At 26.7% G+C, this 13,798-nt stretch overlaps 1 protein-coding gene across 1 annotated transcript; it reads right to left on the bottom strand.

The window, feature by feature from the left end:
- Positions 1-1,401: 1,401 nt before the first annotated feature.
- On the bottom strand, positions 1,402-12,279 carry LOC145184080 (cell division control protein 45 homolog). Its single transcript, XM_090093650.1, has 24 exons — positions 12,056-12,279; positions 11,911-11,970; positions 11,692-11,784; positions 11,449-11,543; positions 11,237-11,348; positions 10,968-11,051; positions 10,741-10,790; positions 10,445-10,493; positions 9,658-9,719; positions 9,276-9,326; positions 7,900-8,013; positions 7,040-7,111; positions 6,432-6,491; positions 5,839-5,937; positions 5,645-5,699; positions 5,502-5,552; positions 4,673-4,728; positions 4,428-4,476; positions 4,250-4,339; positions 4,075-4,158; positions 2,343-2,406; positions 2,095-2,146; positions 1,904-1,980; positions 1,402-1,813 (listed from the first exon to the last, which is right to left on the bottom strand). Exons 1-24 carry the CDS (start codon positions 12,104-12,106, stop codon positions 1,749-1,751), a joined length of 1,695 nt encoding a protein of 564 aa, XP_089949776.1. The 5' UTR covers positions 12,107-12,279; the 3' UTR covers positions 1,402-1,748.
- Between the last annotated feature and the right edge of the window lie 1,519 nt (positions 12,280-13,798).

Raw genomic sequence — 13,798 nt, 5'->3', positions numbered from 1 at the left:
CACTTAACCAGAACCAACCTGATATTTTACATAAGGGAACTCTAACAAAGATGTTTGGAAAACATTAAATCGTTCTTAAATCATTAAACAGAAAGAAATAAGGATTGTTAATTAAATATGCTTGTTTTACCCTGACCTTAGTGTGTGGGTATGTATCAGTCTGATATGTTTACCAGTAACAATGCCTTGTCTAATGGTATGCGTTTGTAAATTACGTGTAACGTTTCATGTAACGGTAAACTCATAAACTTCAAACACTTTAGATTAAGCTTTATCATGCATATAGTAACAACACGCTAACTCCAAAATAAACTCCAAAGACGGCGGAACATGGAGAGAGTGACATCATGAATTGCGGGAAGCAGTAAAAAAAAGGCTGAAATTATATTCCGACATCTCTTTGCCAAGCTCTTTAGCTGAGGGTTTTGCTGCGCCTTTTCGCAGCGGTTTTTCAATTAAATGTTGATTGAGAAATCTTTAAATTCAAATAAAAAAAATTAGAAATTTAACAATTTTTTCTAGTGAAAGGAATGTTTACATGGTGTTTAAGTTCATAACAGAAAATTCACACAGAAAATCTCAACAAAAGCTATCAAAAACTACTTGAAAAAAAATTTTTAAACTGATTATGGGTGAGTGTGCTAATTCCCTGACCACCACTGTATACTTTTCAGATTTAAATTTTATAAACAAGAATCTGCTTTTCTTGAAATTATTTCTTTCATCAATGAAAAAAACTTGCTTCTTTTTTTCCATAGTCCGAACAAATCTCTCCTTATACCACCTTAATCTCCGGTCGTCATCATAGGTTCATGAATCTGACATTTTAGAATCTTAGCTAAACTTTTTAACAGAAATATTATTGGACAAAGTTTATTTCATAATTTTAAATTAATTTTTGTTGAAAAATGTGAGAAAATATTTAAAGAGAAAAAAGTTGATTGCCAAGTGTTTCCTTTTCAATGTAACATGCTTTGGTTTGTTAAGGCCGGTTTCTACGTAGACCTTTTCCGGTTAGACATAAAAATTGTTAACCATCTCTCTGTTTAAGCATATACGAGGTTTTTTAAAGTCTTTGGAGTCTATGATTATAATGTCTCTTTTAAAGCTATCAAGCAAGGCCTAAAATCTATTCAATAACTCTGCTGGTTCGAGTGATTTTCTCAAAGTGTGGAGATATTTACTTTTACCGGTTTATCACCCCTCTGTACTTTGAGATATTTCTTTGAATAAATTTACTAGTATTGTTTCAGTTAGTAAATCATAATTTTTTTTTTAATTTTTGGAATGAATCAAATAAAATTTTTTACCAAATTATCTGTTGATATTTAAAAATTCTCTCCGGTAATAAAAATCGCTCAAACTCAAAGGCGGTTTCTAAAGAATTAGAACTTTACTATCTTTTTATTATCTCCAGAAAAAGTTTTCTTTTCTAGAATATAAGTTAAAAAATATTACAAGCAATTTAAAAAAAAAAAATTAAAATTCAGTGTTTGCATTTCAAATATTTGATCATCATTTGATCTAACTTCAACACCAAAAAATCTGAAATTTATTTAATTCTTTCGTTTTCTGAACACTTTTCAGCGAAAAGAGCATCATTTAAAGTTTGACTTGACATCTGGAAAAGGATTTAATTTTGTCGGATGACAAACTGACGATATTTAGACATCACGGCTGTGATGATCAATGAGGCACGTTCAACCTGATCTCAACAGAAAGTTTTTGGTAAAAACCTAGAAACACGTTTACGCCATAATCGCTGCAAGATTATCAAAGAACTTGCTGCGGTCTTCAGTTTTGATTTCAACCACTAAAATTAAAAGAAAAAAGACGTTGTTTTTTATCGAAAAAATTCTTCTGGATATCATATATCAGAAGTGACAAGAAAAAAAAAAAATACCTGTTGGATCAAAAAAATTGAACGTCACTCTCGATTTTGTCTTATCACTGGCTTGTTTAAACGCTGTACCAAAAAAGCTGCAAAAATTTGAGTTCATTTTAAAAACACCATTACAAAGTAGCGTACTTAATAAATTCTAAAACAAAATTTCTGAAATAAAAGAGCAAAAGAATGATAATAATAAAAAATACTTTTTCATTGATAAGTCATTCACAGGTGGCACTCCAACCAACAAACTTGTTCCTAGAAGAACCGTTTAAACATCATTCACTAAATCACACTTCAAAATTCCTATTATATCTTGTTTAACCAATAAATATTACATTAAGATTTGTTGCATGAACTAACACATTTGTAATAAAATTTATGAGGCTGTTTAAAAAAAGAGGAAGGAGAAGGCGTGCAACAGAAATCTCTTTAAATCTAAAAAATTCGTTACCTTCTACTGAATTACAAGGAACAGCAATCACTATAGGTAGGTTTCGAGCCCTTTTATTTTTAGTCTAGTAAACAAAAAATAAAAAGAATTAGAACAGCATAAAAGAAAAACTCTAAAGAGAGATTTGTGTAAAATCACATTCACACACAAAGAATAGAGTTAGAAAGGGTTTCTAACATAATCAAAACCTTCTCTAACTTCTCCCTTATAGTACTCATTTCCACCAAATTTCCCTGACTTTTTCTGATTAACAACAAAAAGTTTCTATGAAATACCTACCCTATATCATAAACAATTATTGTAAAAACCAACTTAAAAACCCATGAAAATATAACTTGTACTTTGCTATACTTTTATTAAACATGGGACGAAATTAACTTTTTCCGTTTCGATTTCATTTTGGTTAAAATGGAGCAATAATGTATTTTGATTTCGTTGTCGGTATCGGAAATTTTCGGATTTAGATTTCGTTAGCTAATTAAAAGATTAAAAACGTTGGAAACTTTTGTTTCCGTTTAAAAAAAACACAAACAGTAATAAAAAGAAATTTGAATAATTATCGTTTCATTCAAAAGTCGCCCAAAAATTTCTGAAATCGAAATCGATAGGGAACGGTCACTCGTCGAAGTCGGTGACCTGAAAAATTTCGAATACCGTGTCGTTTCATTTCGTTCGATGTCGAATAAATTTGATAAACGAAATATTTCGAACATGCTTAATTTTTATCGGTTTACTAACTCAACAAATGATCATTTTATTAAACTTCTTTGAAAACAGAGGAGTTAGGAGAAACATAGAATTGTGTTCAATTCTTCCCAAAAAATAACTTTTCCTTATCAAAAAAGTCATGCTTTAACAATTTTCTAATATCAGAAAAGTTCAGAAAGCCAGTTAAAGAAGTTCATTCGTTGAAAATGGTTTGTTGATACAAATTTGATAAGCCATTTACAAGTTATTAGAAGTTTGTTTAAAAAAAAATCCGCATTAGTAAATTATAACTCTTTAAAACACTTTAAGTTTAAAAGAAAATAGTGAAAAAACTGGATCTATTTCGGTTTTTGTAGGAGCCTTAAAAGTAATTTAAAAAAAACAACAGAAGCCAGGACTTTATTATTTTATTTTTGTCTTTTTTTTCTTCTAGCAATCCTTTTTTTGAATAAATCTAACGGAGTGTTAACATTTTACATGTGAGTTCATCTTTGGTTACATCCAGAAAAATATAGCTAGAGACTGGAGCCCTCTACATTTTGGGAGGGTTTTGTAAAATTTGATAGTTAACAATCAATTTAATTTTTGACAATAAATGTTGTGGAATATTCTTATCTTCAATCTAGAAAAATCTACTTTTTTGAGAGGTTAATAATGGAGCAGTGCATACTAACATACACAATTTCCATTTTGTAGCTTGAACTTCAAGTAACTACAATTGTAATCTATAACTACTGACATTAATCAATAAAGGATTATCCAGAACCATTTTATTTGATGCATTGTTTTGTGCTAAATTTCTTGAACGGTTGTTTTCATTTAAAAAAAACATCAAAACCAAAATTTACTAATTAGATCTTCCCAGTTGATATTTCTGGGCATATCTCATTAAAAATTTAAAATTTCTATCGTTATTTTTACTGTAAGTTACTCAGAGTGGAGCAAAACTGAAAAACCCAATTCCACTGAATAGAATAAAAATACCTTCAAATTATGTTAAAAACAGTAAAAAATGTTTAATTACCATGACACTGTAAGCCTCTAATGTAAACCTTGCCAACCTTGCAATGATCGTTGGTTTTGCAAAAATATCAGCATTTGAAGCACCCTAAAAAAGAAATAAACAAATAAAAGATTTCAAAGTTCACCAGCAACATTTTGTTAAAAAAAATTTGCTTAACTTAAATGAAAAAAATCACCTCGAGCATGTGAGCATATAAAAAAGGTCCTGCACACACTACTTGATGTGAGTCAATAAAAGAGCGAACTTGCATAACTAAAGCTGTGACCTAAAAATACTACCATACATTATTTTTAATTTTTTAATAACCATATAAGTGGTATGTATGTAATGTAATGTACGCATATATTATGTACCTGCAATTTAGCTAGCTCAATACCATTGATTAACTTGTCCATATTGGTCCTAAATAAAATTACAACCAAAAAATTACAAAAAATGCAGATTAAAGATATAATTAGAAAGTAAAATAAAAATTTTTAAAAAGAGAAAAAAAAAAAATCTTAATTTTCCTTTTGACTTTCTAAACTGAACAAATCTTTTAACATTAATATTTAAAGAACTGAAATTATCAAATAATAATTAGAATTAAAACACTCACCGTGTTAATGCATCAAAAGCATCAAGAAAATTATCTGAAAAACCATTATTGCTTTTCTGAAATGCAAAAAAAAATAAAAAAAACCATTATTGCTTTTCTGAAATACAAAAAAAAAAAAAAATAAAAAAAACATTTTTGCTTTTCTAAAATTCAAAAAAAAAAAAAAAACATAAAGAAACCATTATTACTTTTCTGAAATACAAACATATATATATATATATATATATATATATATATATATATATATATATATAGTATAGAAAAACATAAAAAATGTTCCCCTACAAACATCTTTACAAGACATACTGCTGGACTGAAGTTACTTTTATTATTGATGCTAGATGAGAAACATCAAAGAAAATGATTGTCATAGAAAGATTAAGGATCAGGATTAGATATTAGAAAAAGTCTTCAAGAAAGAATCATTCTTCAAGAATCATTTAATAACTTAAAACACTTTAATTTTATTATATAATTTATCATTCTTCAAGAATCATTTAATAACTTAAAACACTTTAATTTTATTATATAATTTATCATTCTTCAAGAATCATTTAATAACTTAAAACACTTTAATTTTATTATATAATTTATCAGAAAAATGATACTTTTTTCCTTCTCAGCAACAGTGACAGCAACATATAACTTAAAGTAACTATAACCATATGCATTCATTTGTTGTAACATTTACTTGAGTTAGAACTGAGAAAAATCATGTAACAATATCACATTCTTACTAATGTTACACAGTCATTAACAAAACTGTGCAATATAAATAAAATCTATAAATATAAATAAAATCTTACAGAGTTTGGAAGAAAAAACTTACAGAGTATTCAAGTAGAGCTGTAATTGCATAAACAACATCAGCAGCACAAAACTAAAAAAAAATTTCAATAAATAATAATAATAATAAAAAAAAACAAACAATTATGATTAAAATCATTTAGCTTTAATGCTAATATTATTTACCTTGTGTTTATACCCATGCTGTGAAATAAAAGAGCCATATGTTAAATCATCCAGACTATTTAAGAAAAACACAAGAATATTAGCAACAATAAAATTGCAACAAAAACAGCAGCTGTTAAAATTAGGCTAAGCAAAAGTACAACAATAAAATTGCATCAAGAAGAATAAAGGATATTAAACATTAGATTTTTTACTTATATTTTGCAGCAAGTTCTTCAATCCATTCTTTAACATTGGTACGAAACTCAATGCTCATTGATGTAAACTTTTGTTTGCATTGCACTATGGGTACACTAAACAAAAATTATATATACATATAAATATATATAATAAATCAAATATATGATCAAACATGTATATTATGATCATAAATGAAAATTTGACAATGCAAGAGCGCTTCAAAAAAAACAAAAAAACAAGTCTTTTTAATAATGCATCTATTATATCAAAGGTGTTTTGAAATTGCCAGTTTTAAAATAAATAACTAAATTATAGGTTGAAAAATCAAAATCAAAATTGTCATTATGCTTTTTTTCTACATAAGTTCAAACATACTGTGCCACTTTACATTTAATTAACAAAGCCCTAAGCATGTCTATTTTCAGCATGTCTATTGTCAGCATGTCTATGACTGCATAAAATGCATAATTAATATAGAAGAAGATTTTGTTAAGTTACAAATAAAATTCTACTTTAAAAAAAAGTAACATTTCCTATTCAAATCAAATCAAAATTTAATAAAAGTTAAAAGCAAAAATAAAAAGCCATTTCAAGTACATTTCCTCACCCAATATCTGCAAGCATTTCATGAAGTTTCTTTTTCCCTTTCATAGTGAATAACCGTAAGCTATAAAAGTTTAAACTATAAAAAGTCAACTTGTTTTATGAGTCAGCTTCCTATTTTTAACTGGAAAGAATAGTTATATGTTTTATACAAAAAAGTATAAGTCAAGGTGTATTTTTCACTAATTAACATTTTTGTTTTCTTAGATTCTAATAAATGTTTTAGATTCATTTTAAACAAGCTAAAAGTCCAGTATATACATTAAAAAAGGGGATCATCAATAAATACAAATGAAGGAGGGAGTAGGAGGAGAATAAAAACGTTTTTTTGGCTGGTATGATATACATAATTTAAATATAGAAATCCAGAACAATTATTTAGAAAACATTTATTTTCATTACAGACAAACAAATTTGAAAAAAATAAAAACTTTTTAGACTTTAAACTATTTACTAAAAGTACTATTGTATCATTCCAACATCAGATATTAAAATTTCAGCAGCTCATAAAAATTAGTTCATTTATTTCCTTTTAGCATTATTATATATTTCTATTTTTAATATTTAAGTAATAAATAAATACTTTAATTACAAATAGTTCAAAATACTTGCCAACATGATGTGTATTGTGAGTTAAAAAAGCTTTCAAATATTGACCAGTGCCTATACAAGTCCAACCTTAGTCTAACATAAGTTAAGAAATTCATGATAAAAATTATTTTCCACAATATTGTTGAGTAGGCCTTTAAAGTTTTAAAGCAAATTAAAAAAATTATTTCCCTTCTAAAGATTTTCTTTTAGAGAATCTATAACATATAATCAAGTATAAGACAAAAGGTCAGTTCATTATGGTGCCAGATCATTATGGTGCCAGATCATTATGATTTTAGATCTTTTTGATGTCAGATTGTTATGATATCAGATCATTATGAAGTTAAACTCAATTTCTGTCATTACTTTTCCTTTCTATAACTTTAAATTTTTCTTCTGTCTGTTATCTTAATGGCTTTCCTAACTATCAATGTTAAAATGTCAAACAACCTTTAAGCTCTAAAAATCAAGAAAACTAATAAAAATTATTTGTACATTTATTAAACCCAAGGTTTCTAAAAAATGTAAAAATCATGTCTCTCAGTTCTAACTTCTTGTTAAACTAAAGGTACAATTCTATGTTTTGATATCTTATTACTCTATTTTTCCACTCATTTGGTTAATTCAATTGTTGGATTTGATAATGATGAGAAAAATTTTTTTTTTCTTATTTGTTGTTAAACTTGGTTTTAACACCAGAACAACTGAAAGGAATTTTAAATTTTTGTTGGCATTTGCATAATACCATTAATGTGTTGATAAAACACATATTTGCAGAATACAAAGGATACAGACATATGTTTCTTGGATTATGTCAAGAATGTAAAAAAGCAAATCTTATTATAAATAAACTATATTAATAACTTCATTATAAAAGATACTCATTTTCAAATGATATTTTCATGCAATCAATTGACTGTGCATGCTCTTCATCGGTGATGTTATGACGTAAAACATGATCCCGGAGGTTATTGAAGTCGCTGAAATATTTTTCCCTAAAAATTAAAAAATAAAATTATCAAAAATAGTTCTGACATAAAAAAGATTTTTATGGCCATTTAGTTTTCTGATTTCTGAGTGAAAATGAAAAAGTAAGATGAATTTTTTATACTGATTACAAAAAAAAAAAAAAAAAAACAAAAAAAAAAAAAAAAAAAAATAGTGAAAATGGTTCACTTAAACTAAGCTTATTATGACATGGTTAATTCAACCCAGAATGCTGGACATGAATGGACAAAAAATTTTCTAAAATTAAACACACTGGAACACAATGCCATCCAATTAAAAGTCCAAATTTAACTACTGTCTGGTGTTCCTGAAAAAATAATGTACAAGTTGTACAATAAGCTCAACTTGCAAAGTTATTTTTTAAAGATTAAAAGATTATACATACTTGTTAATACATATTAAGTCATATGTGTTTATAGAAATAAAATTGTATACAATAGATGTTATTGTTATTATGTTGGTAGACCAAGATAAAACACAAGCTCCTCAAAGTATTGCAAAAGAAATAGTGGTTACAAGGAAAGAAACAATCTTTTTGTTTTAAAGTGCCTCTAATTTGGAGACAGCCTCAAATTATATTGACGATAGTTACTAAAGAAGTTTTGAATTTATACTCCTTTAAAACAGATTTAACTAGGCTTCTTTACCAGTTTTTTTGTTTTAAAGTGTGAATACTGTTTTTCTGATTTGGATTTTTAAAACAGGAAACATAATGCATAAAAGAAAAAAAAAATCACTTAGAATATAACTACAGCTTGAGATTAAATATTTTTAAGGAGATATAGCTTGATCCAAAAGGTTTTTTACTTACTGAAATGAAAAAATAAATGTAATATCAAAATATATCAAATAATAGAGAGTGTTTTGATTATTGTGGAGATAGTTATATGTTGGACTAAACATAGGAAAGCTAGTGAAAGATGATTTTGTTTGAAAAGATTGAGAGAAAAAAAGGAAACTTGGAGAGCATTCAAAGATGTTGATGATTAAATAATAACTTCCTTTGAAACAAAAAAGAGCCAGATTTATAAAATATTATAATTCATGTTAAGAATAATTAAGAACTTAGAATACAACCAAAAAAAAAACAAATTGAGGTTACATTTGAAATCAGTACCAAAACATGCTACAGAAACAAACTTAACAAATTAAAAAGTTCCCATAGGTTATTTTTTATAGAAATGTATGACTGTTTTTAAGAAATAATAAACTTCCAGTGCTTTTTATCATAAAACATTTTCTTTCTTACCTATCTACTTTTGCAAATAAATATTGTTCTGTCAAACCAACAATAGCTAACCTAAAAAAAGGTTCAGTTAATAAAAAAAAATAAAAATGAAATAATCTTAAGAAAATAATTTTAAAAGATTAGTTTGAATTTTGTTTTAAAAAAGTGCAGAAAAACAATGAATCAACTTTGAAATCTTTTTGATTAATAATTGAAAATTCTAAGTGTCAAGATATGATATTGAAACTTATAATTTGCCTAAATGACATATGGAAAAAGTTTATTTCTTAAAGAAAAAAATAATTTTTTAACAATCATAATGGTCAACAAGTAAGAAATAACAAATTCAAAACATAAGAGAACAACCCATAATTAAAAAGTGTCAGTTGATTCAAACACTTACCAAAGCAAATGGTTGTTGTCTTTTGTTAATTTCCATGCAAGATCATACAAAATCATTGCTACCTAATACATAAAAAAAAAATAGATAAAGCAATTTATAAACAAAATTAATGAATTTCTCATCAAGGAATGAAACCAAGCTATTTGCTAGATGTTATGTTTCTAGGATCAGTAGACATATTTATCAGAGCATCACTCTGACAACCTCTTCTTGGTACAATTTTCTATATTAATATACTAATTGATTGTGAGCCCACTTGGATCAAAGAAAACTTTTAAAGTTCAGTCATTGTGCATTTTGCTGAAGTAAAATATAACTCATTATCAAGAATACAGAATTTTCCTTGAAGAGTTCAATATAATCACAAAAAATATGAATTAATTTCTACTGGTTGTTTGCTCACAGAGGAACCTTGTCCATAATGAAGAGTTGAATGCTACTCTTTTCTGCGAACATTTTTTCTGGGCTCTCTTTGGCTTCTGGATGCAAATAAGATTGAAATAAACTTTTATTGTTTTCAGCTTAATATGATTGAATATGATTTTGTTAACATTCAAAAAACTAGAAAAGTTCCAAAGTATTTCATCACATCTCATGAACTTTCATCAATAAATGGTAATTCTTAAAAGCATATCAAAAAGGCTTATGTAAAAATTGTTACATTGTTTTGTAATGAGGCTAACATATGCAAAAATTGTTACATCATTTTGTAATGAGACTAAATCACCAGCTTCTATTTAAAAGTCATTTAACTAAACAAAATATATAATTGAAAAATAAAACATACACTAGTGCCATAGTAAGAAGATTCATAATACTCGTCTAAAATTTGGTCTCTAGTAAATAGAAGGAAAAAATAAGCAAAAACACAATTAAATAGCTTTTAAAAAAAACTGTTTTTATTGCAACCATAACTCAAAACTTTGTAAAGTACTTATCTTGTAAAGTAAGAAATTTATAGTAGCTTTTTAGTATCAAGTATAACATAAAATAAATAATTACAAGCTGCTCATTAAATTTTTATTCTGTTAAATTCATTTTTTCAAAAATTCTTTCAGCATTGTCCTTATACTTTGCATTTACCTTTCAGATGCCCACTTCTTTTTTTTAACCTTTTTTTCTAAGTATGAAATCTAAAAAACAAAATATTCTGGCTAATTAATTGAGTCTTAGTAGCTAGTATTGGCAGCAAAATTCAACAAACTTTCATACTTGAATACAAAGCAGTGCTACATTAGAATTCATAAACTAAAACAATTACAACAAAATAAAATTATATTTGTAAAAACTCAAGAGAAGCAATCTCTTACATCACCAGTTCGTTGACGCTTTGAAGAGGGTTGATTAGGGTCATCTTCACTCTCAGAAGAATCATCCTCATCCTCATCATCTTCCTTGTAAAAAATATTTACTGTATAAACATATAACTTAAAATATATTTTAAAAATGAATTAGTGACATATATGAAAGTGACAATCTTAAACAAAAAAAAGGGAAGTTATCATTTAAAGTATATATCCAGATTTTGTATTTGATTTTGAAAAGTTAGCTTAAATAAAATTCAACTTAATGTACTTACATATTCAATAACTTTATCTGCTTCAGGTATTTCATCTAATGTATTGTCACCATCTTTAATTAAAACTTTGACTTGATCTCGATAAATATTATTTAAATCAAGAGGTCGATGGCTAGAAAATAAAATAATAATAATATGTATAAATTGAAAAGTATAAAATAAATTATAAAAACATTTTTTTTAAATTGTAGAGTTTAAGAAATTATACCAACCTATCAACTACATAAAAGTTAGTGTCTTCTTCTGCCTCTAACATTGCTAGTAAATCTATATTTCCTCCACAATTGATAAGAAAAAAATGCTTTATCTAAAAAGAGTAATTATAATTTTTTAAATGCATACTTTATACAACAATATTGTTTTTTTCAACTTTTCTTCGAAGTAAAAGAAGCAAAGTCTATATTAAAAGAAAGTAGTCTAAAATTTATTTAATAATATTATTTAACAATATTTACTTGATCTTTGTGCTCATCATATATTGTTTTTAACTCTTCTTTACCACTGACCGGTATAACAGTATATTGTGTATTGTCTTGCTGTAAAAGTAACTAAAGTATGAAGCAAAATAAAATGTGTAGTTAGGATACCTAGCCTTTGCATATTATACCAATATACTCCATATCATGTACTTGTAGCTGAATGCAACGTAATATGAATTTACAAAAGCTTCTTACTTTGAGTATTTTGCATCCACATAATGCATCGACGTCTAATGCAACAATAATAAGTACTCTCTAAAAAAAACCTTCGTGTTAATACAAACCATTAAATAATAAGTTCATGCTGCAATTATTATACGCATAGCTAAGTCCATATTACCTCCGAAGCTATTACATCATAAATGTCTTCTTTAACATTTTCTGTCAACATTTTTTTTTAACACTAAACCTAATAAATATTCGGAATGGTAATTTTGTAAAGGATATTAAACTGTATTTCAGTGATTTGTTTTGTTATTATTTTGAAAATATTGCGCCATTAATCGATAATACGCGGGAAGCATTCATTCCGTTCCCAGGCCAAATTACAATTTGAGCGGTTACACATTAGCAAATAATACGAGTCGTTTAAGTTAAGTTTAACCCAAATCGCCCACCAACAGGTGGGCGGTACATATAAAAGTGAAATAAAACAATTATTCAAAATATTTTAATATCGTACAGCATTTAAAATATTTTACTACCTTACAATTAATTCTACACTTGTATATTACTTAAGATTTTTTTGATATCAACGGATAATTTAGTAAACACGCATCGCAATTGATATATTCATGGAGCGAACTTCCTCGAAACTTTGCTTCTACCAGGTATAATTTGTTTTAAATTTAGAAATTTATCTTCAAGGACTTATTTATAATAAAACCTTATTCCCTTCGTGCTGTTATTCAACTCAATGATTGATTGAAATTCATTAGCTCCATTTGAAAATTTTGTGACCACCTCTACCTACTCCCACATATATAAAAATCTGATATTGAAATTTTCAAGTAATCTTACGATTTTAGGAGAATATATAAACATATTTTTATGGTCACTTTTATTGTTTGTAATAACCGAAAAGGAACCAAATTGGGTAACCGGAATTGATTTTCATGTTGCTGAACAAACGGTAATCAATTTAATTTCACATTGTAATTTCTAATTTAGTTCATTTAGTTTGATTGTTGTCTCTGTTAGAAAATATCTATGAGCCATTTATCACAGAAACAAACAGTTTCCGTAACTTCACCACCGAATTTCGGTATAAGAAATTAGATTGCTGTATTCAAATTCAAGATCACTAAGCTATTATTGAAATTGACGATGCTTCAATGAATCGTTTTTAATTGAATTATTTACCTTGACAACAGCTGTCATCAGATGAGGTATATTTAATACTTGTACACATAGATTTTCAGTAATATTAGTTTGGCTGTCGATATTTCTAATAAAAGTAGCAAGTTAAAAGGTATCATTATTATGTGAAGTTTCGTCCAAAGTAAGAAATAAGCGAAGCTTTAGCGATACACAAATCTAACTTTTTTTTTTTTCTATTCTTCTTTCTACAATTTGATGAGACAATTATGAGTAAAAAGGTTCTTTTTTTATGGACAGATTTCTTTAACTGCGGCAATTAGATAGTGATTGATGTAGTTACTGGCGTAAAAGGCATTCATATTTTAGTGATAATGTAAGATACTCAAAAGCACTGACTTTAGCGTTTGATTGTGCAGTTTTCTTCAGAAATATGCTTTAATAAGATGCCAAATTGTTCTTCTAAGATAGTAACTTTTTTAGTGTCTATTTACGTTGTATGATCCTAAAATCATAAATGTATGATAACAAATCAAACATATTGCATTGCTTTTTACACGAATAAAAAAAAGTACAAATTTTCCCATTCACTCTGAAACTTTCAATTTTGATCTTCAATTTTTCTTTTCTTTTTATAATATCTGATAGAAATAAATATAATAATTAAGGATAAATAAAAAAAACAGCAAATAATATAGTTAATAATATAGTTAACAGCAAATAATATAGTTAATCGAAAACAGATTACAATTACAAAAAAGACGAT

This window comes from Hydra viridissima, unplaced genomic scaffold (genome assembly GCF_058129835.1).
Source record: "Hydra viridissima isolate aposymbiotic clone 2 unplaced genomic scaffold, HvirCarnegie_v1 scaffold_7, whole genome shotgun sequence".
In the NCBI taxonomy this organism is placed as follows: domain Eukaryota; kingdom Metazoa; phylum Cnidaria; class Hydrozoa; order Anthoathecata; family Hydridae; genus Hydra; species Hydra viridissima.
Note: the sequence above shows the minus strand (reverse complement) of the source record. Positions and strands in the feature narration are given on the sequence as shown.